General features: G+C 46.2%; 10 protein-coding genes across 10 annotated transcripts, besides 3 other annotated features; 4 read left to right on the top strand and 6 right to left on the bottom strand.

The window, feature by feature from the left end:
- Window positions 1-489: 489 nt before the first annotated feature.
- Window positions 490-2,203, top strand: TSTA_101120 (phosphoserine phosphatase; the record flags this gene model as incomplete). Its single annotated transcript, XM_002486065.1, has 3 exons — window positions 490-1,516; window positions 1,571-1,828; window positions 1,880-2,203. The coding sequence occupies exons 1-3, from the start codon at window positions 692-694 to the stop codon at window positions 2,201-2,203; spliced, it is 1,407 nt and encodes a 468-aa protein (XP_002486110.1). The 5' UTR covers window positions 490-691.
- Window positions 543-581: a sequence feature (CT-rich).
- Window positions 2,204-2,512: 309 nt separating the features above from the next.
- On the bottom strand, window positions 2,513-3,891 carry TSTA_101110 (lipoic acid synthetase precursor; the record flags this gene model as incomplete). Its single annotated transcript, XM_002486064.1, has 2 exons — window positions 3,171-3,891; window positions 2,513-3,143 (listed from the first exon to the last, which is right to left on the bottom strand). The coding sequence occupies exons 1-2, from the start codon at window positions 3,806-3,808 to the stop codon at window positions 2,513-2,515; spliced, it is 1,269 nt and encodes a 422-aa protein (XP_002486109.1). The 5' UTR covers window positions 3,809-3,891.
- Window positions 3,892-4,332: 441 nt separating this feature from the next.
- TSTA_101100 (uncharacterized protein) lies at window positions 4,333-6,871 on the bottom strand (the record flags this gene model as incomplete). The annotated part of the gene is made up of 2 exons (XM_002486063.1): window positions 4,333-5,701; window positions 5,759-6,871. 2 exons carry the CDS (start codon window positions 6,869-6,871, stop codon window positions 4,652-4,654), a joined length of 2,163 nt encoding a protein of 720 aa, XP_002486108.1. The 3' UTR covers window positions 4,333-4,651.
- Window positions 6,872-8,312: 1,441 nt separating this feature from the next.
- On the top strand, window positions 8,313-10,058 carry TSTA_101090 (ribosomal assembly complex component Ipi3, putative; the record flags this gene model as incomplete). The annotated part of the gene is made up of 2 exons (XM_002486062.1): window positions 8,313-8,660; window positions 8,721-10,058. The coding sequence occupies 2 exons, from the start codon at window positions 8,313-8,315 to the stop codon at window positions 10,056-10,058; spliced, it is 1,686 nt and encodes a 561-aa protein (XP_002486107.1).
- Window positions 10,059-10,529: 471 nt separating this feature from the next.
- On the top strand, window positions 10,530-11,493 carry TSTA_101080 (uncharacterized protein). Its single transcript, XM_002486061.1, has 3 exons — window positions 10,530-10,637; window positions 10,767-10,848; window positions 10,978-11,493. The coding sequence occupies exons 1-3, from the start codon at window positions 10,579-10,581 to the stop codon at window positions 11,221-11,223; spliced, it is 387 nt and encodes a 128-aa protein (XP_002486106.1). The 5' UTR covers window positions 10,530-10,578; the 3' UTR covers window positions 11,224-11,493.
- Window positions 11,096-11,123: a microsatellite.
- A 246-nt stretch (window positions 11,494-11,739) lies between the features above and the next one.
- TSTA_101070 (deoxyribose-phosphate aldolase, putative) lies at window positions 11,740-12,567 on the top strand (the record flags this gene model as incomplete). The annotated part of the gene is made up of 2 exons (XM_002486060.1): window positions 11,740-11,965; window positions 11,990-12,567. 2 exons carry the CDS (start codon window positions 11,740-11,742, stop codon window positions 12,565-12,567), a joined length of 804 nt encoding a protein of 267 aa, XP_002486105.1.
- Window positions 12,568-13,267: 700 nt separating this feature from the next.
- Window positions 13,268-13,951, bottom strand: TSTA_101060 (uncharacterized protein; the record flags this gene model as incomplete). Its single annotated transcript, XM_002486059.1, has 2 exons — window positions 13,268-13,755; window positions 13,813-13,951. The coding sequence occupies 2 exons, from the start codon at window positions 13,949-13,951 to the stop codon at window positions 13,268-13,270; spliced, it is 627 nt and encodes a 208-aa protein (XP_002486104.1).
- A 314-nt stretch (window positions 13,952-14,265) lies between these two features.
- Window positions 14,266-14,348: a sequence feature (CT-rich).
- Window positions 14,349-16,371: 2,023 nt separating this feature from the next.
- On the bottom strand, window positions 16,372-16,683 carry TSTA_101050 (uncharacterized protein; the record flags this gene model as incomplete). Its single annotated transcript, XM_002486058.1, has 2 exons — window positions 16,372-16,439; window positions 16,491-16,683. The coding sequence occupies 2 exons, from the start codon at window positions 16,681-16,683 to the stop codon at window positions 16,372-16,374; spliced, it is 261 nt and encodes an 86-aa protein (XP_002486103.1).
- Window positions 16,684-16,914: 231 nt separating this feature from the next.
- On the bottom strand, window positions 16,915-18,720 carry TSTA_101040 (siroheme synthase, putative; the record flags this gene model as incomplete). The annotated part of the gene is made up of 2 exons (XM_002486057.1): window positions 16,915-18,355; window positions 18,408-18,720. The coding sequence occupies 2 exons, from the start codon at window positions 18,718-18,720 to the stop codon at window positions 16,977-16,979; spliced, it is 1,692 nt and encodes a 563-aa protein (XP_002486102.1). The 3' UTR covers window positions 16,915-16,976.
- Window positions 18,721-19,161: 441 nt separating this feature from the next.
- Window positions 19,162-20,243, bottom strand: TSTA_101030 (uncharacterized protein; the record flags this gene model as incomplete). Its single annotated transcript, XM_002486056.1, has 2 exons — window positions 19,162-20,016; window positions 20,067-20,243. 2 exons carry the CDS (start codon window positions 20,241-20,243, stop codon window positions 19,192-19,194), a joined length of 1,002 nt encoding a protein of 333 aa, XP_002486101.1. The 3' UTR covers window positions 19,162-19,191.
- Between the last annotated feature and the right edge of the window lie 847 nt (window positions 20,244-21,090).

Below are 21,090 nucleotides of genomic sequence, written 5' to 3'. Positions count from 1 at the left end.
TCTAGCAATGACTCGTCTTCTATTCACTACAAATCACTTGTGTCAGGGCTATGGTGAAGTAGGGGAGAAGTCACAGCAGACTGTTCTCCTAAGTAGATGATGTCATACAGTGACAGAAAACCCCGCGGCAAAAAAGGCAAAGGAGCTTAGGAACCAGACGTCAATCCAATCCATGATGTTCATGAATACTATAGTACATAATCGGCTCTCTGATCAAGGTCTAAGTACATAATCCGCGTAACAAAAGCAGTCTGCGAATATATCCCCAGCCAATGGTCACAGCCACAGTCGTTCTTATCCAGGAAAACTGAGGGGAACCAAACTGACAATCCTGCTCATTTGGCACATGATGCGCTCTGATTGGTTGCGATAAGTAAAAAGTCCAGGAACTAAACCCAGTCCCACCATCACGTGGTCCGCCCTAAGCCTCTCTGGGATTCGGCGTTGGAAAGATGATCCTCTGATCTTTTTGATTTCTGTGACTCTGTCGCACACCTGTTCATTTCTTCCTTTTGTCATATCTCTGCACAGTCTGCAAATACAAAAAGAAGAAGAAGAAGAAGGAAAACAAAAAAAAAGAACCTAGGGCTCGGTGCAAGTTCACGGGGTAACCGGGCATTCATTTGACAGGACTAATAATTTGTCCACGGCGTCCGATTCTTCGGTCAGCAATTGAGTGCTTCGTTGCATTATGACCGAAACCACCAAGCTCGCCATGCGGTCTGAGAGACCCTCACTACGACACAGCTCAATGTCGGGTGGTTCCTTCATCCAAGACCACCAACAGTACAAGCCCACACCGCCAATCACCCAAAACATAACCGATGTCCTTCTGACGGCAGGCGAAACCAACAAAAACTCTCTCTTCTACAATACGAACCCTATCAGCCCAGATCCTGAAAAGGTGACCGAGAGCGGCATCGTCCATAGTATTTTTCCCAGATCGCCAAATCCGCTCCCGGCAGGGACTACCAAGCTTGTGGCGACTATCTACTACAAAACGGCGACTGCTCATCCTCATGCCAATACCTTCAGCGCCGAAGGCGGTGTACTCCCGTCTCCGTCGGTCCCCATTGGGTCTGCTCCAACAGTTGATATTGAGAAGCTACCCCGCGAGCCTCCGGCGCCAGAGCCAGAGCCCTTAGATCATCTCTACGGCCCGTTTGTGTCACAATTATGTCTTACCCACTTCTTGCAAATCTTGGAGGGTCTGCACACTCCATATCAGCGCATGAACACGTCGCATCGTTGTTTGGACCAGGAAGATCAGCCTCGGGTGGTGGAAGTGACTGTTTCACCACTACCCAATCCTGAGTATCTGTCGTTTGATGATTTGCGTAAGCACGAAAGTATTTGGCGATTTGAGCGGGAATGGAATGTCGAAGTCGTGCTGCAGAAGGAAAGTGTTTTCAGGCGGTACAAGCGCTTGGCCATTTTCGACATGGACAGCACCCTGATTCAGGAAGAGACCATTGATGAGATTGCTAGGTTCGTCGGTGTAGAGAAGGAAGTTTCGGTATGTTATTCTACCTAAGAAGAGGGATACTGAATACTGACGGGCTATTTTTAGGCTATCACCGAGAGAGCTATGAATGGCGAACTTGATTTCACCTCATCACTAAAAGCCCGTGTCAGCCTTTTGAAAGGTGTCCCCGCTGACGTATTTGACAAGCTCCAAAACATCGTCACCATTTCTCCGGGTGCTCGCGAGCTATGCAAAGCGCTAAAAGCGTTGGGATACAAAATTGCAGTTCTCAGCGGCGGTTTCCAACCCTTGGCCAATTGGCTTGCCAAAGAACTCGGCATAGACTATGCATTTGCCAACCATGTACGTTCCCTTGCTAAATATCAATACAAGCTCCATCGCTAATAATAATAGCTCGCCGTCGATGAAACAACCCAAACCCTAACCGGCAAACTAGTCGAAGGCAAACCCATCATCGACGCCAACCAAAAACGCTTTCTTCTCCGCAAAATCGCAGCTGATAACAACATCCCCCTCACACAGACCATTGCCATCGGTGATGGAGCAAATGATCTCCCGATGCTGCACGAAGCAGAGTTGGGTGTTGCATGGCGCGCAAAGAGTAAAGTGCAACTCGAAGCTCCCGCACGATTGAATGGGGAGACGTTGACGGATATTTTGTATTTGTTGGGATTGGGGGATGAGGATATTAAGGAGTTGAAGGCTATTTACTCGTAAGCGAGTACATAGAAGGGATGTTGAGGGATTTCTGGTTGCTTGCTTTTTCTGAATGTGTTCTTTGTCGACTGTTTATTTGGGGGCGGATAAGTGTGGAAATCCATGGATATACCTGCTATGACACGGGATGAGATGAAGCGATGCATGTATCTATGATTAATTCGATTAGTTAGTACTGGGCTACGATACCCATAAATACCCACATTATAACCAAAAAGAGCTCACGAGTAGTCAATTCCATGCGCATTACAATAAAAATACAAACTCCCTAATGATGTCCTATATCCTAACAATGCCAATCTATAACCATTATTTACCCAAAACATCAACCGGCACATCCTTGGCCGACGCAACCTCAGCACCAGGCGTATTCCCAACACCCCTCCTCTTCTTCAACACATTCTCAATAAAAGCTTCACCAGCCTTGTAACTACTCCTCACCAAGGGGCCCGACGCAACATACAAAAATCCCATTTCGAGGGCCCGCTGTCTCCACAATTCGAATTTATCCGGGGTCACGTATTCGTGTACGGCCATGTGTCTCTTTGTCGGACGCATGTACTGCCCAAAGGTGACCACGTCCACATTCGAGGCGCGCAGTTGACGTAGCGCGTCCCATAATTGATCCTCTGTTTCACCGAAGCCCAACATCATAGACGTCTTTGTGATAAGAGATGGCTTTGCGCGTTTCGCAGCCTCGAGTACGCGAAGAGACTGCTTGAATGTCGCCCGACGATCTCGAACATGCGGCGTCAAAGCTTCCACAGTCTCAACATTGTGCGCATAAACATCCAACCCGGACTTGGCAACTAGCGAAACCATATCCAAATCACCCGCGAAATCACCCGTGAGACACTCAACAAGAATGCCCGGAGCTTTCTGTTTGATCTTAATCACAGTCTCAGCGAAATGATGTGCCCCTCCATCGGGGAGATCATCCCTATCCACGCTCGTAAGCACAACATACCCCAACCCCCAACGCGACAACGCCTCAGCCGTATTCTCTGGTTCATGCGGATCCAACGGTCCCGGCGTCCGTAGAGTCTTGACACTACAAAACCTACACCCCCTCGTACAGGTATCACCCATCAACATAATCGTTGCCGTCGCAGCAGATTTGTCGCTTCCACCCCAGCAATCAGATATATTCGGACAACGGGCTTCTTCGCAGACGGTATGTAGATCCAACCCGCGGAGATCCTTCTTAATGCGTTTGTAATTCGTCGAGTCCGGGATGGGAGTCTTGAGCCATGAGGGGAGACGGGTATGTTCCTTCTTACGACCTGCTGGACCGGGGATCATGACTTTTTCGAGGGCGTAGGCTTCTTCGGGGTCGAGGCTAGCGTTATTGCCATTGCCGCCGGTGACAAAGTCGGCGAATGATGGGCCGGCGTTCAGTTTGTCTCTAAATGTGGTTGTTTTGCGTCGTTTCGGGATTGTTGATGATGAAGACGAAGAGGATTCATCAGGATTCAGAGATGGTGTTGTAGAGCTGGTTGTAGCATAGTGGCGAGAGAGGGAGATTATCGATTGAGATGGTGATTTTTTCCATGCTGGTGCTGATGATGCGTATAGACATCGTAGTCGGGTCGATGAGGCTGCCATGGCTTTGCAATTATACTCGAAATTAAGCCAATAGCGGCAGCAACAACAAAACGACCGGCGTGTGTTGTAATGATGGCGATTGTGTTGTTGATGTCGGGAATTTCGAGAATGGAGAACCATTAGAAATACCGATAGACAGTCTAAGCCTATCTTGGTCTAGCGCAAGGTTCGCCGCGGACCGGTCGTTGACTTTCTGGGTTTGCCGATGTTATCCTCCTTCAATGACTACCATTGCATTATTAATTCATTCATCTATACATAAGTTACATATTTTACATGCTACACTCAAATGGATAAAGGTCGAATATGATAAATACCTTTTAAGCAACTATCCGAAGTGCGATATCACATAGATACAACAAAAACACGAACAGCTGCTAAATTCAATAACCATACGGAGACAATGACTTCAGGAACCAGAAGCCAAAAGTCAGAGAAAAGATCGCTAGTAATGCAACTGAAATCAAATCAGAAGACAATAAAAAGAAAATTCAAGGAATGGAGATGGTAGACACTGTACTTTTCTGAGATATATTCAAGCCGAAAGGACGAGTTCGGAAGGAGGGAATATCAATCTGAATTAACACGAGACGAAAAAGCAAATAGGGAATCAAGAGATAGACATTAGATGTATGCAATATGGTAGGTTGAAGCTCAGGCAGAAAGAAAGAGTGGATGGTGCTAGGAAGAAAAGGGTGATTATAAAGTTCATTACAAGGAGAGATAAGGGAATTGTAAGAAGGATTGTATGTTGGCCAGATGAATAAGGGACAGTGGATGGTATCAAGAAAAGAAAAAGCGAAAAGGGGAGGGTAGCAGAATGACTGTTGGAAATGATATGAATCAAGCCTTTGATTCTTTCGACTCCAGAACCTGCATCAACACAGTCACCGACGCCTTGAGCGTCTCATCATGTCGACCACAGATCGTGAAGAGCAATTTATCAACAATCCGATCAAGACCCTTCTGTAGCTCCGCGCTCCGAGCACCCATCGACTGGTTCGGAATGTTCAAATTCAATTTATTATTGTTGCCCGGGTTGATCGGCAAGGCGATACCGAGTGTTGCCCTTGCCTTTTCAGGTACACTGTCCAGTTTCGATAGATTGCTGTTGGTGTTGTTACCATGATTGTGAAATTTGGCAATGGACTGAGAAGGGGGTGTGAGAGGGTTGTTCAGGCGATGGTGTGTTGATGCCGTGGAGACGAGATAATTCCTTGCAATCAATGCTGCACATAGATAGTCGATCATATTATCCTGGGCATTGACGAAAATCTTCTTGAATGGCCGAACTATCGTGTTTTCGTGATTCTGTCGAATCAGGATAATGACCGGCGATGTGAGCCGCAGGGCATATTTGGGAAACTCCTTGACGGAATCTTCGAGTTGATCCAATGTCCACTCGTAGTCCCAGTACTTCACCAAGGTTTCTTGATCGACGGTCTTCGGAGACACGGCTGGTGGTGTTCGTGGGGTTTCATCTTTCTTATGGCCAGTGGAAGGTTTGTGTCTATTGTAAGACGACATGTAATATCGATGCTTAGGCTTTTGATCGCTGAAGATACTAGTCACGAAGGAGATGTCGCAATGTGGCTCTGACGATGCTGTCGTTGGCGCGATATCAAACGCGGTATCAACATAGTCATCGTCTCGGAACTCGTGACTCTCGTCCGACGACCGGTTGGATTGCTGTGTAACGTAGCCACTGTCCGGGATGTCCTGAGGAGTGTCCGGACTAAAAGCAGATATTTCATTCATGCTTCGTTGTTCTGGTGTGGATGGTCGTCTCCACGATGGTGGCGGATGTATGGGAACGGAAAATGTTGTCCCGGATGAGGAAGGTCGAGATATATCAACAAGCTTTGGCTTGGTCTTGCTAGCTACAGCGAGCATCTTGATCAAGGTCAGTACAACTTTGTGTAGAAGTCGCTCTAAGAGTGAAAAACATACCACTGGATTATTAGCCGCCTCTGTATCAATGCTCAAATCTGCAGGTTTGCGAGTCCGATGACTCGGCCGGCTTATTGGAAAAGGATCATCGGTTTGTTGCACTATCTGGAATTTGCGCCTGTTGATTTCTCGTCCTCTTCCATCTTGACGTTCCGGAGTTTCAAGGGGAACCCTCTGAAGCCAATCTTCGCAATATGTCAAATTCTCTGGAACCCAGCTGGCTGCACTCGATACAGTTGTCGTTCTTGACCGTTTATGGTTCTTAGCAGAGGAGGTTGCCGGAGATTTAATCTCAGTGAGCTGTTGCATTTGCGGCGTGGATGTTGGGTTTCGCACTTCCTGGGAAGAAAAGCTAGGTGCCAGCATCTGCTTCGGAGCCTCCTCTGGTATTTCACTCTGGTAGAAAGTTCCCGACGCAGCATCCGCAGGCGGCGCCGCTTCGCAATCCGTGACTTGGCAGCTGTCAACTAGGCAGACTTTACATCTTTGGGTTGTCATATGGCACGAGCGTTTAGGGACAGGAAGAGGCTTGTCTTTCTGAAAAGTAAAATCCCTTCGTGTGGTATTGAGTTCCGATGTCAGTCGAGATTCTGATAGAGTAGGACTAGGTAGCAGTCCGAATGTCTCCAAAGCACCCGCAACCAGGTTCTGGTCTGATCGACAGGTGCGCAAAGGGCGGAGACCAATAGGTGACTGAAGACCTCGTGGTTGTGATTTTTTTTCCTTGACTTCTCGATTCGGGAGCGAACTGGACATCAGATTGTTTTCAAAGGACGGTGAACGAGGAAGCTTGAGTTGGAAGGGCTCTTTCATCTGTCGAACGGACCGGAACGGCGACACAGTAACAGAGACCTTTTCTAGGCCTCGTCGAGACGGCACATATAATTGTTCGTTAGATTCAGGCCGACTCATTCCGGAAGAAAGGAATGACAACGACCCGTGAGAACGCCTGGGCCGAGATGGTGGTTGTGAATACACTGATGAAGGAGAGAGGGGAGAAACACCGTCAGGGATGTAAGTCTGACTGAAGTTTATGTTTCCATGGCCATAACTGTGAGGATGAGCGAGCAATGAATTACCCATGATGGGCAGCTCGACCTCCACAGAGGACATGTTCAGAATCGAGACAGGTGACACAACAACAATAAGAAGAAATGACAGTAAGCGAGTCAGTAGTTCGCAAGCAAAAAGAGTGACTTCGGGTGAATAATCCAGCCTGGGGCAAAAATGTAACTCAAATTCCTTCACGAAGGGGAAGAAAGAGGGATATCAAATGCCCTTATACTTTGCCAGGGACGCCTCCCCCTTGACTGTCCCGTCCCTGTGGAAAAAAGGCCGGGCTTGGAACCATTGGTTGCAGGTGGGATGCCATGCTCTCTGGACAACGAGCAGAAGAACAGTATCTCCAGAGTGATTGAATCATAATTTCCTTGCATATTTCGCAGAAAGTTCGACGAAGCATCGAGCCGGTCATTGGCCGTAGGGAAGAGTCAAGCGGGGCCAACCGTCATACAGTGGCAGTTACAGAGTCAAAAGTTTCAAATTGGGAGTTCAAGTATGTCGGTTAGTAATACTGCTAATAGTCAGAGAGCATAAATGACGGCACAAAGACCAATGTAAGCGTCTCAGTGAAGGAAGGGATGCATTGGAGCAAATGAGGAGGCGCGGGCAGAACTGCTAGACCCATCCCTTGCATCGCTGCCCGGCTTCAACCATCATGCTTGTTTGTGGTAGCTAATAGACTGAAGGCAGTGCTGTCGTATGTGCCTGCAGATTGGACATATACCAGACAGACGACAAGTACCATTTTGCGGCGGACGTGTCAATGTCTGTCGGCCAACGTGGTGAATGTATGCATATTGGTCTCTCAGAAGACATTTATTCTTTAAAGATAGTACAAATGATACAACGAATCGACTATCACAGCATTATCAACCATATCGAACATATCAATTGTTTGTTTTGAAGGGAGATGTGTGGTGCTTTGACCGGGGCTGAGTAGAACCCACAGTTCGTGAGATCTCGATAGATCGATGGAAGTCCGGAAGACGAGAAACGAACAAGATAAATTATATTAGCGCACTATTAATATACAAGAACGCAATAACCACCAATCCAGATCCAAGTATAAAGTATCAGTGGGGCAGTCTTTAGTTGTTGGCTGTGCTTTTGCATCCTCCGATGACAAGCTGGCGACCTGTAGAGAATCTAAAAGGCTCCGTCTAAATACTCCTGCTTAAGCCTCGAGCTAGCCTGAAGCTACGCATGTATATCATGCATCCGGCGATGTGGGTCGACTTTGAGTTTTGGGTTGATCGAGTAAATTTTGGGATACATCAAAAAAGTTGAGAAGATGAGTTGAAGTTGAGGTTTTGATTGGCGAATTCAAGATAAGGGAGAGGAGTGGGTACCTGAGGGCTGAGGCACCAAATGAACAAACAGTGCAAACACCCCGTTATCGTAGGTATCTTATCGCCATGCCTCAAAAAAAATTATGCCGAGATTTTGGTCTCGACACTAGACTGTAGACATTGCAGCTGCATCGAAATCAGCAATGCTCTCGGTGACGCTTATAGCCTCTTTGTTAGGCTCATCAAAAACACAAACGTCGTCTACGCTCAGAGACGCCGGAATATGTGTGCAAGATTTGCTGCCTACTTCCGCTCTCCGCGCGACCTTCAAGAAGAGCTCCACTCCTCCCAATGGACTTGCTGTCACTTCGACTCATATATTCGCTGCGCAAATTGATAAATCTGTGGTTCATGTATATAGCCGACTGAAAGGCAATCAAGAAGCTACAGTGCCATTTCCGGAACGAATTCGAAGTTTGGCCGTAGCAGGGGGCCACAATGGTGAAATTCTGATTTTGGGCACAGAGGGTGGGCGCTTGATTTTATGGGAGGTATGCTTCATCTTCTCTTACTGGCAACATGTTGGAGGTGGGACTAATTGTATTTTATAGACGTGCACCGGTCGACAAGTCTCTACTACTCCTTCCCATCTTCGACCGGTGACCTCACTCGTCGTCGACCCTACGTCGAACATCATCCTATCTGGCTCGGCCGATGCCAACGTCCATATATGGTCCATCCCACAACTATTATCTTTTTCGAGACCGGTCTCGACAGGACAAGACCAAAAGGCACTCAACTCGCCTATACGAACATTCGGCAATCATCGAACACCAATTACGGCTCTCGCCATCGGACATGGCTCGGGTCGCAGTAACATTGCCATATCTGCAGCCCAAGATAGTACGGCAGTAGTGTGGGAATACGCGACAGGAAAGGTACTCCGAACATTTTTGTTACCTTCCGTGGCAATATCTATCACAGTTGATCCGGCGGATCGAGCTTGTTATGTTGGCTACGAGTCCGGCAACGTCCAGCGCATCGGCTTTTATGAAACGATGTCCGCTCAGCACCCTCTATATGACCAAAGACTTCAGAATACGCCATCTCAGTTGAATGATGATCAACAATGGACTGTTCCGTCGGCGGATAAGGGTGCCACGACGGCCTTGGCCTTGTCTTATGATGGCATGACTTTGTATTCAGGACATCCGAACGGCTCCGTTCTATCATGGGATATAGCACGAGGGAAATTCTCGACTACGATAGCAGACTACATGAGCCCGGTAACCAACCTACATATGCTTCCACCTGTAGGATTCCCTGCCAAATCGAATCATGATTCCTCTCGATTCACAATTCCAACCATTGTCAAACCTCGATACGAACAGAATATACCAGACAAGTCTCTTGGGGATGGCATTATTCCATTTAACTACGCCCTGAATGTCCAACTTGTGTCACCGGCATCAAAAACGGATGTTTTCAGTGAAGCCCTCACACATCCTGTCTTTCCAACATCTCTATTGGAAGAAGGCCTCGCGGAGTTGGCAGCACTTAATGATAACCAGGATGTACTAGAAGTTACCATATCAAATGGTCACTCAACAGCTGCTGCGGTTGAATCCTCCCAACTCGCCGCCATGGAAGAGGAAATCACGACCCTCAAGAAACAACTCTCGATCAACGAAGCCGCACGACGCGCAGACGCCGAGGAGACCGTGAAACTCAAAACCAGTATCCGTGAACTACAAGACTCAAACAAACGATACCAACATTTACAAGCGAAATACGAGCAACTCAAAGTTGTTGCACTTGCAGAAAAGGAGGACCGTGATCTTGAACAGCGCAAAGCTTGGTTTGAAAGTGAAAAGGCCGGTGTGAATGGCGATGGGGTTTTGCGAGAAGCTCGAGCAGCCTATAGAGACTTGGATGAGATGGGTGAATGATTTTTGTGCTGTACAAGCTACGTATAATATAGACCGGCGTTGACGGTTGATGGTTGTTGTCGGAAAAAATATTTCATATACCGGCGTCTGGGCATGTAATTCATTTTTGGTGTTTCTTGGTATGGTTGTAACCATGTGATATTTACTATGTATCTGTAACTATTCTGAGCATAAATTAGTATCGACATCGCATTCTCGCAGGTGAGCGCGATTCAGCATTGGAATGTACCAGTGGTCCAAGTCGTGGGATAACTAAGTGCTATATCACAACATCATATGTCGTATTTGGATCATTTCACTCTTTGTTTAAGATGTGTGTCATAAAAAGGCATAGCTATCACTGTTTAGACGCGTATTGTTTGAATTAGACTCCTACTGAAATGATCCTAATTACCGTAATAATACCAGCCCCACTTACCGGTAGAGCCTCATCCGATCCAGATTGAACCAACAACTTTAACTTCACCCTCCACCACCAACTCTATCCAGCATCACCAGTCAAACAATCAAATCCATCAAGATGTCTGACTCAACCAAACCCAAGACACCGTTTATTTCTAGCGGGCATATGCTCCAGAAGTAAGACTATCTCTTTCCTTCCATGCTGTTCGGACTGTTCTTTCTTGACTGTATGATTTCTTTGGATTTGTCGATATTCAAGAAGGAAATCTGTTACGAACTGGATTTGCTAACGCTTTATCTATTCAGGCCTCCTTTGTCGACTCGTATTGTTCGATGGATTGATAGTATTTACATGTTTTTTGGTCTTTATCTCGTAACTTTGTTTGCGGTAAGTCTTCCGTCTTAGAACTTTCTCACATTCAAATGTTCTGTCATGAGCTGTCATGCATGATCAGTCATTAATACTTCCCACAGCATTCAACTTGCGTTAACAGATAACTAATCAAAATGTCAACAGCTCGATTCCTACGCCGCCGCAGATAAATCCCAATTCAACATCGCCTCGTCCCGAAACCATCCCTGGACAAAACCTCGCTGGGGCGGTAGCACAGACCGACGAAACAACGGCTGGTTCAGTGGTGGTGGCGGTGGTGGTAGTGGTGGGCGACCGGATGATGATGGTAGTGGATTTGGTGCAAGAAGGGTCCATCGGCTTAATGACTACCAGTCTCCTGTGTATAGGACCGGTTGCTGTCGAGAATAGACTACGGTGTAAGCATTGGCAGACGGTCTTGCAGAGTTGTGAAGGTGGAAACTGTTCTGGGGGTGGATATCACCCAGGTACATATGTTGCAGCTCTACGTGGGATTTGGGGATTCGAACGCAATTATGCGGATGGAATGTTTATACTCTATTTTTCTTATTAATTGTTCGAATAGTTGTCTTAGTTATGTCTACTATTGAATATGTATTGATATTCAATCACGTGGCACAAATGGAGTGGACAGGTGGACAGCTCTCAGTAAACGTGGGGTACTCCAATCACAAGCTGGACCAGCTCTCCTCCATGAAGTCACACTGATGGCACTTTACTTCAATGTCCATAAACACAAAATAATCTCAACTTTCAATCGAAGTATCCTCTTTAGCCCAACTGGCAGATTTCGTGAATACTACACGTACACTACAACGCGGGTAGCTCTTTGAGCCGCAAAACATAGCTCCAAGCAACATTCTCAAACACTACCTTGACCTTAAAGGACAATAAAAGAAAACGAAGATGGCAACAAAACTCGAAACACCAAACACAGACATTGAATGGGCCGCATTCATCTCCACCATCAAAGACGATCTCCCCGACACCCACACAGTCTACCACACCCCTCTCCCCCATGCCGTAGCCCACACAATCGACCACACCCAACTCTCCCCCTCAGCAACAAGCAGCGACATAGACAACCTATGCAGTGAAGCCCGCGAACACAAATTTGCGACCGTCTGCGTCCGTCTGCCTTTTGTATCACGAGCAGCGCACAATCTAGCAGATATCAAAAATGAAGTCGGCATAGCCTGCGTCGTGGGATTTCACGAGGGGACGTATCCAACCGCCGAAAAAGTGGAAGAAGCCACCAAAGCTGTGGCAGAAGGTGCTACGGAACTGGATATGGTTCTCAATTGGCCATTACTGAAACAGGGGAAGTATACGGATGTATACAACGATATCCTTGCTGTGCGTCGCGCTGCACCAGCTCCGAAGACGAAGTTGAAAGTGATACTGGAAACATCCCAACTCTCTCGCGATGAGATCATTGCGGGTAGCGCGATAAGTGATATGGCCGGCGCAAACTACGTCAAGACATCGACGGGGTTTAATGGTACCGGCGCTACTATTGAGAATGTGCGACTCATGAGGGAAGTAGTGGATATGTTGGCGAACGGATGTAAAGTGAAAGCTTCCGGAGGTGTGAGGTCAGCCGAAGAAGCGGTTGAGATGCTCAAAGCTGGTGCTGATAGGATTGGGGCTAGTGCTGGGGTGAAGATTGTGAGGGAGTTGACCGGGAATGCATTGAGACCGAATGTGTCGACGCCGATTGGAGGGGAGTACTGATTTTCTTGTTTTTCTAAGGTTCGACGTCTTATCATAATTCAATGAAATTCACTCAATCGTTAGTCATTGATATGCACTTACGGCGCCGTGGATACGCCCGTTTCGAGGTCAACGGTTACAGGTCAACAACCCCTTTTTCCATGCGTCTTCCATTCCTTCTCTTGCATGACTCGAATGTGACTAGAGGGATTATACTTGTGCACGAATTATATATGCGTAGATTTCTATATGCATATGCACCTTTCCGTCAATTATTTGCGTCCTTGAGGAGAGGTAAGGGGTTTGGATTAGATTGGCTGCATGCTACCTAGGCTCTAAGTGCATATAGAGGTACATAGGAGATATGGACCAAATTCTCTAATAGTTAAACTTGGTCCAGTGCAGAACCTCATTCGTCTTAATCTGTTTCGTCCAAATCTGGAGCAGAAAAATCATTCGGAATGGCATGGCTCATCATGTGTTCTTCTTGGGGTGCTCCTTGTTCCAAATCTTCATATGGAACAAATAACTGGATATGGTTGTGCAGTCGTACCGTCCATAGCATATAGGAGCAAGGATTGGAAGTGACAAATACTGGCCGTAATTGGGTGAAATGAATCAAGAACTTTACAAATTCTTCGCACTTGATCCAGCGATCTGCAGCTTCGAAAGTTTGTTGACAGCCTTGAGAAAGGTAGCTCATCCCATGGATGATGCAGTACTAAATTCGCTCCTGGTCAGATTGTGGTAGTAACTTCTCCAGAACGTCTTTAGCAGCGCCCCAATGACCAGCACGGTGTTGTCCAGTCCATAGATTTTCACAGTCAGTTTTGCTTATTGCAACCACATCGTTACAAGAACCGAGTTTTAGTTGCTGTATGATCAGGTCGTACATCATCAACATTTTTCCAGTTTGAATATCTGTTCCGTGAAAGTTGGGAATACTTGCGCCCTGTGGTATCTTACAAAAGTGCGAGATGTAAGGCTTGCCTGATCGTCTGAGGCCCTCTATTAAAGCGAGTACATCAACACGGGCAGCTGTTCTCGGTTCTTCTTCTGGTCCAAACTCGGGTCCAAAATTGGAGTCTGTTCTTTCGCCTGTTCGTTCCTCGGGTTCTTCCTCGGACTCTTCCTGGGGTGCTTCGTTGGCTGCCAGGGATTCCCGCAGGTCATTTTCCAGGGGTTGGTCCTGGTATTCTCTCAAAAAATCTGTAAAAATGTATATCCCAGCTTGAGTTGCCACCCGCTCTCGTCTGGTGAGCAGACCTTGCTGGTCAATGGATGGAGGTATCCCCGGTGTATCGGTACGATCACCATACCGAGCGACGAACTGTTCGATGTCTCTGCAATACCTTAGGGCTTGGTATTTGGTCAGCTCATCGTAGATTGGGTATCTTGAACCCATTTTACCATGTCTTGTACAGTTGGTTTTGAATAGATATACCGAATTTTCGAATGGAGGTTCTGCCTTTTCATTTCCGAGAGTCTACTGCGCTCTAAATAGACAGACAATCGAGTATAGAATCTATTGAGACAATAACATTAATTATTCAATGAGCAAAGAGTGTTGTAACACGTACCATGATGATGTCTCATCTTGACAATGCCTTGAACAGCATGACCGGGTGGAGGGCATTCGACTCGAGAAAGAACTCGAGAGCTTTCAATGAAGCAAAGCAACTGAAACAATGTTAAGTATCATGATGGATAATGATGGGAAAAGAAAGAAATTTAGATAGGAATAGATAGATAGAGAGAGAAATTGAGAGAGGAACGAAGGAAGAAAGAAGTAAAGAAAGAGATGTTAGCAGGTTGATATCGAGATCGGATACCTATGAAAGGGACTTGAGCAGTGGCTAACAATACTATTAATCAACCCATGACTGGTACAGTGACTGATAAAGATCATAGAAAATTTATGGAAGTATTCTCAACTCTTAATTAACACTCTGGAAAGTCTTAGCAGAATATCGAATCTAGTCTCCTGGAGACTATCTGGTTTATCATACAGGGCACACTGTTCGGTCAAAAAATGGAGGCTTAATCACTTGAGCCAAGTGTAGATCTTCTTTCCATTTTCCAGAGCCACCCTTGACTCTATGGTAACTGCCATTGTTTGCCAACATATTCAAGTAGAAGGCGAGACTGGCTATTCGTGACAAATATGAACCATGTCTTCTCAGACTCGGTAGTATCAAAGAGGACATTTAGGAACTCCTTGCATTTGTCTTCAGCTACTTCCAAATCAGATAAACAGGAAATACAGCAGTATAGCATAGTTGGCCGTGTCTTTTCAAGTATCTTCCTGAGAATCGCCAATGCTGTTTTCCAGTGCGCGATATTCTCGTCCAATCCCCTAAGCTCATTGACATCTAACAGGACGTCGTCACATCTCACATAATTACCCAGTTTCAACAGTTGCTGAATAAGGCCATAAACCATCACCAGCATACCTACTTCATGTGGTTTCCCTAGGAAGTCATCGCCTGCAAGCTGCGGTACCTCACAAGTATGAGATATCAAAGCCGGCTTACGTATCGCACCCCAAAGGAATCTGGACCCGGCTTCTAGCGCACATTCTTTCGTTCCTTTGCCACCAATTGCGCTAACCCATACTCTGTATGATTTGCTCTTTTCATCACTCAGCCATGGTTGATGCCTCTGCTCCCAGAAGTCGTCGGGCAATTCTATGCGTCGTCCATCTTTCTCGACCCGGCTGTCATCCACGTCGTCGAAAAACTTAGAGTTGGATACAATTCTGCAATGCTTCCTCCCTAGAGATCATCTTGCTGCTGTTCAAGTTCCTTTTGTTCATTGTATGATTTGCGGTATGGTTGGTTTGGGTTCAATAAGGAAATGTTAAAGTCGTCCTGTGATGAAACGAGACTTGGAATAAACGCTTAATGTCAGGGAATGGATCACAGGGTGGCTCACATTATTGTGAAGACGGCTTTGGAATAGGCTACTCGAATATTGCATGGCACTCATACATACATTTGTCTCTTCTTATATGCGACGATTCTCCTTGTGAGTCAGGGTACAAGCATGCTCCGTCATGAGATCGATGTGCCGATTCCCTCGGCCACGCTCTTTTATTTTGACAAACTACGCTTGATGAAGAAGCTGGGCTTCTGTGGGTGGCCGGCTTCAAGAACCAGCAGATAATTTCAGCCAGGAAGTGTAAACTGCCATGTAGGTTCTCGGGATAACACGTCAATCCATTTCTCACAGATAAGACTTCGTCCCGAGAATGTGGTGAGATGGGATAGCAACTCCTCAGTGACGATGCAATAGTTGACTCAGAATTGAAACATCTCATACTAAGATTGATAATCAGTAATTTCCATTCACACAACCCTCGCCTCTCGAACTCGATCAAGCAGCCACCAATGAGCATGACGTTTGGGTGAGATAAATGTAAGTATAAATACCAATCATCCTCTCCATACGGCGAGAGGCAATTTGTGAATTTAACGGCTTTATAATACTCGGGATAAAAGCCACCGTATTCCCAATCGATGAGTCCAGACACAGTATACCGATTGTCATCAATAGTGTCAACTGTCACCAGCGGTTCCACCAAGTAGCAGACCAGGGCTGAACGGAACAGATCTCAGATCTCTAAGGATCTTGGCCAGTTGCTCTCTGATCGATAGTTTCTGACTCACATCTAATTGGTTCTACACTTCCCTAAGAGTCCTTGACGGCATATGGGTCATGAAAATGAGCGATGTCCCACTCATTTGCACAAATCCCACTGCTCTGGGGGCTGGTATGCTTGGTCTATGCTGTTGCAGACATTGCAAAGTCGTGTATTCAGTAAAGTCATGTCCCTTCCTTCGTAGCGCCTTCACTAATATCCGCGGTGAGTTTACTGCCACGGATGGTTTTCGCTAACATGAGGAACTACTAGTTAGTAATGCATTGAACGATAGTTAGCTTACTCAACCTGATCTGCGAGAATTTCCACATCTGTTTAAGCCGCACGGAGTAATCAATAGGCAACTTTGTAACGAAGTCGACCACTGGGTTCTCGTCGACCGCAGCCTGTAGCTTCCTCAGGGTGTGAGCATTGAACTTGAAAGCCTTGGATCGGGGGGCAGCCGATGAATCATCTCTGGGTCTCTTCTTTTCCATTGCTTTCCTTGAATTCTGCGTTTTGCAATTTTCGATTTTTAGCTACACAGCTTGTCAAGTATCTTCTGGAATCGAATCACTGTCTGTGCTTTTGTTATGTGTTGAAGAGTGTAGGATGTTACTCTAAAGCCGCGTCAAAGACAAAAGTGGAGACTCCTCGCAAGCCCTAAATATAAGTCCTAATTCGATCATACATAAAGAGAAAATTCAACTTGGTATCTCAATCATCTGGGCAATCAATACGCCATCCATGCAATCTATATACAAAACCTAATACCTAGAATGTATTGATCTCACTTCTGAAGTTCATCACTGAGAAAGTCGCCCTCAACACCCAGATCGTCCAACCCTCTAAACCCATCTTCGACAATCCATTTCTGTTCCTCTGGCGAATGCAAGACATGACAACTTGCGCCTACGATCAATAGGCCAGGAGGTCTAGATCCTTCACACTCCACGGCCTGACAGACATGCTCCAATGTTGTACGAATAATCCTCTGATCGGGACAGGATGCTCGCTCCACAACGGCGCATGGTGTACTTTTCGGCCACATGATTCTGTTAACCTTCCCTTCTGCTTCAGTTGTTGATGGATCTGTCAAACTCTTAATCAAATCACCAAGTCTATGCAACGCCATCAAAAACACCACAGTCTGTGTAGAAACATAAGTCGGTGGCTCAGGCGCAGCACCCTTTCGGCCCGTCCCAGTACAAACAAGAACCTGATCCGCAACGCCACGATGCGTAGCCGGAATATCAGCAAATAGTGGCGCACTTAACGCACTAGTTATACCAGGTAAAACAGTGGGTATATATCCCTTTTCTCGGAAGAAAGAATACTCTTCGCCGCCACGACCATACAGATAAGGATCTCCTTGTTTTAATCTCAAGACGTATTTCCCTTCTCGAAGGGACCTCAATGCCATCTGTAGAAACTCTTCTTGTGCCTGGTCTGCGTTTCCGGGAAATTTGCGTGCGATGTGGACTTCTGTCCGTCGAGGGATTAGGTCTAATACCGGTGCTGGGACGAGTTTATCGGCTAGGATTATATCTGCATTTTTGATTGCATTGTATGTTGCGCGGGTGAGCATGTCGGGGTGTCCTGGTCCTGATCCTGCGAGGACTATTTTGCCCTTTTTCTTGCAAAGATCTTGCGAGTCACCATTCAATAACATTGAATCAGAGTCATTGGCTCGATCACGCGAGTACGCTGTAAAAATAGCATCAATATCCGGCTCCGATATCGACGCTAATCGTTGCAAAGGCCAGTACTCGCAAATCTGCGCTAACCATCTCATCCTCCTTGTTTTTGATGTTTGCTCGTCCTCAGTCGTAATCAATTTATTAAATGTATAACTCTGAGTTGCGACATCCTCGTCTTCGACTTCCAACTTCTGCTCGGCCTCGGACTGTTGTGGATGATCTTCTTCCCATAATCGTCGCCTGAGAGTCCCCAATCGGTCAATTGCTTGTCCGAGATTGGCGGGTAACGAAGAAGAAATCTCTCTTCTTAGACGGGAGGCCAGTTTGCATCCTCGGCCGGAAGTCGTGATTCCAATGTGTAGTGGCCCGTCGGAGTATGTAGAAAGTAATGTGAAGGAGCACAGATCAGGCGCATCTGTTACGTTGACTGGTATTCGCATTCGTTTGCACAGTTGGGATATATGTTCGCCTATACTAGTCAGTTTCGTTGACTCAAGATCTACCGAATACTTAATACATACTTATCGAATTACCCCCTCCCAACGTAACAAAAACCACATCCACAACACGATCAACCTCCTCCCTACCCAACGTCTTTAAATCTTCGTCTTGGAACTCCCGTTTTATCCATTGAAGTTGACCTTGCTCTATGCAATCTTTGAGCGAAAAATGAACATCCTCAGTCTCTGGAGCAATAAGTATGGGCCGTGCGCCGGACTGTAAACTCTTGGTGCAGCGCGCAGCCGCCAGCGAGTTTGTGCCGATGATAAGATGGATTTGCGAGGTTGCGTTTATGGCTATAAGCATTGGTATCGTACTCGTTAAGTCGTGCATTTTGTCAAGCTGCTTGACCAAGCTGTGGTTCCGTGTAAAGGTCGAATTGAGGTCAATGAAAGCTCATATCATGCGTGGGTAAACTTTTTGGCGGGGTATTTGTATGGGTTATATTCTTCAATCACTCCGTAAATGCAATAAAGGTCCAAGCAAGGACGCTCACACGATCATGAAGAGAAACGTGAGTCTATCATATTATAACTAAACCAAAAATATCAAAGGTGAGGTTAAAGATGAGAAATGATTATAGAAAGACTAATTTTTACTGGTGCCAAATGGCGTGCTCGCCTTATCTTATCAGCTGCCAATCGCCGATAAGATAACGATAAGCTCTGTTCCGCGGAGTCATCTCCGTACAGGGTACGTAGTATATAACCCATATATCCACTAGTTAGATAACGTGTGTATTAGTTAACTAACTTAGTTAACTAGTTAGTATCACCATGACATTAAAATACCAAGAGATATCAACTACTCCAACCATGTCTGGACAGCAGTCTTCAGCGCATCTTTCATCCACTCCTCTTTAATAGATGCATCAACATCAAACCCATGTGGACCAGGCCGCGAAGCCAACACAATATTATCACCCCCTTGTTTACCCTTCAAGACCTCCCTAGCCTTGTCCACAAATCGCTCACTGGCCTGGATCAGGACAGCGTCATCATCAACACCATGAAAAATCACCAATCCACCACGGGGCAGTCTCGCGTCTGGCTTCTCGAGTCTGGCAAGCTGATATAACCTATCGCGAGTGGGCGATTTCTTTGAATCTTTGATGTAGAACCCGAATCCCTCTTGATTCGCGCTGATGGCTTGCGATATCTTCACACGTTGAAGGTCCAAATCCGACGAGGATACTTGCCCTGGTTTAATGTTTGCGACGTACTCGTTGATGAATGATTTTGGTACCGAAGGGAAAAATGCACTTGATTTCGTGGGCAATAGGGGAGGGTTGTCCCATCCAATAGCCGGATATGCGGCTGTTCCAGCGCGGATCTCATCCGGATGAGACAAGACAAGGTAAATGCTCAACAACCCTCCAGCCGAGTCGCCTGCCGTGATGATTCGATCGAGGTCAAGTTCTAATTTCAGCTCGTGCTGTCTCTGTAGAAGAGTCGCGAGATCTTTTGAGTGCAACCATGTCCAAAAATCGTCGACATCATCCAAGATATCGAGACCGGTGACTTCGGGTAAAAAGCGATAATTGCCGGAAACGATGACTGCATTATACCTTTCTGCGAGTTCGAGCAACCAGCGCGGAAACCAGTCTTCATAAATAGAATCTCCTCGCACCTACAGCTGAATTAGTATGTGTAACAGCAGCGTAGTCGCAGTGCACTTACGAGACCACCACCATGGAATCGGGCAATGACAGGTGCCTTCCCCGCTGGGAGAGACTTTGGTATGATCAGGTCGGCACGGATCTCATGTCCATCCACGACTTTGTAGTTGTTTTGTAGGATGTTGAAGTTGGCGAATTTGCTTCCGTAGTTTGCGCCGGGTACTACCTTTGCTGCCATTGTGACGGTATATACAATTCGATTGCGAGTAACGGCGATATGATGAGAAAATTGTCTAGTTTATATACTGTGACTGAAGCTCAATCGGTCGGATCTGAATAGGCAGTAAATATACTAGTGTATGGGATGTTGGCAATGAAAATATATCGATCCATCTCGCGGATCAAGACAGGTTTTATACTCATCCTGACACGACATGGTACCCTGTCTTTAGATTTTGTTGTTGCGATTGCACAGTTTGTCTTGCATAGGTTATCTAGTATTTGTCTAGTTTTTGATGTTTGCATCTAATGTTCGTCACAGGAGGTTAGCCAATCAGACGGAATGCAAACATTGTTGGTGGTTGGCTTCGTTTGCGTGGTTTGTCAACAACGTATACCCAACTATGGTGTCTCAGCAGTAAGCACTACGACAAGAAACGTGGTGTTGAAGGGATCATTTGGCCGATTTGTTATGCTCTAAAAATTTAGTAGAAAATATTTCGTTTTGGCATTGTGCATACAGTTGAAGTGTAACTGGTGTCTTTCCCAATCTATAGGCAATCGACCAATCTGGAAACGGTCTAGGCGGATTTAGCCCTAATTACTCTCTCCGTCATACTCGGAACGTTCATTCAAGTCACTGCCGTCCTGAAAACAATGTTTTGACACATGACTGAGTGTATAACTCATTTCCTCGTGTAAAACTGTTACGAGAGACGCCCCGTAAAGCTGTGTGTGTGTTACTGCTAAGCTTACTGGTTGATGACCGTTTATGGCGTTGCGAGGTTGCGAAGGCTGCAGGATTCCTGTACACCATAACTCAGAGTATATAAGTTCAATTCGTCTCAGAGGATCATATATCGTGT

The sequence above is a fragment of the Talaromyces stipitatus genome, genomic scaffold, assembly GCF_000003125.1.
Source record: "Talaromyces stipitatus ATCC 10500 scf_1105507295511 genomic scaffold, whole genome shotgun sequence".
Classification (NCBI taxonomy): Eukaryota; Fungi; Ascomycota; class Eurotiomycetes; order Eurotiales; family Trichocomaceae; genus Talaromyces; species Talaromyces stipitatus.
Note: the sequence above shows the minus strand (reverse complement) of the source record. Positions and strands in the feature narration are given on the sequence as shown.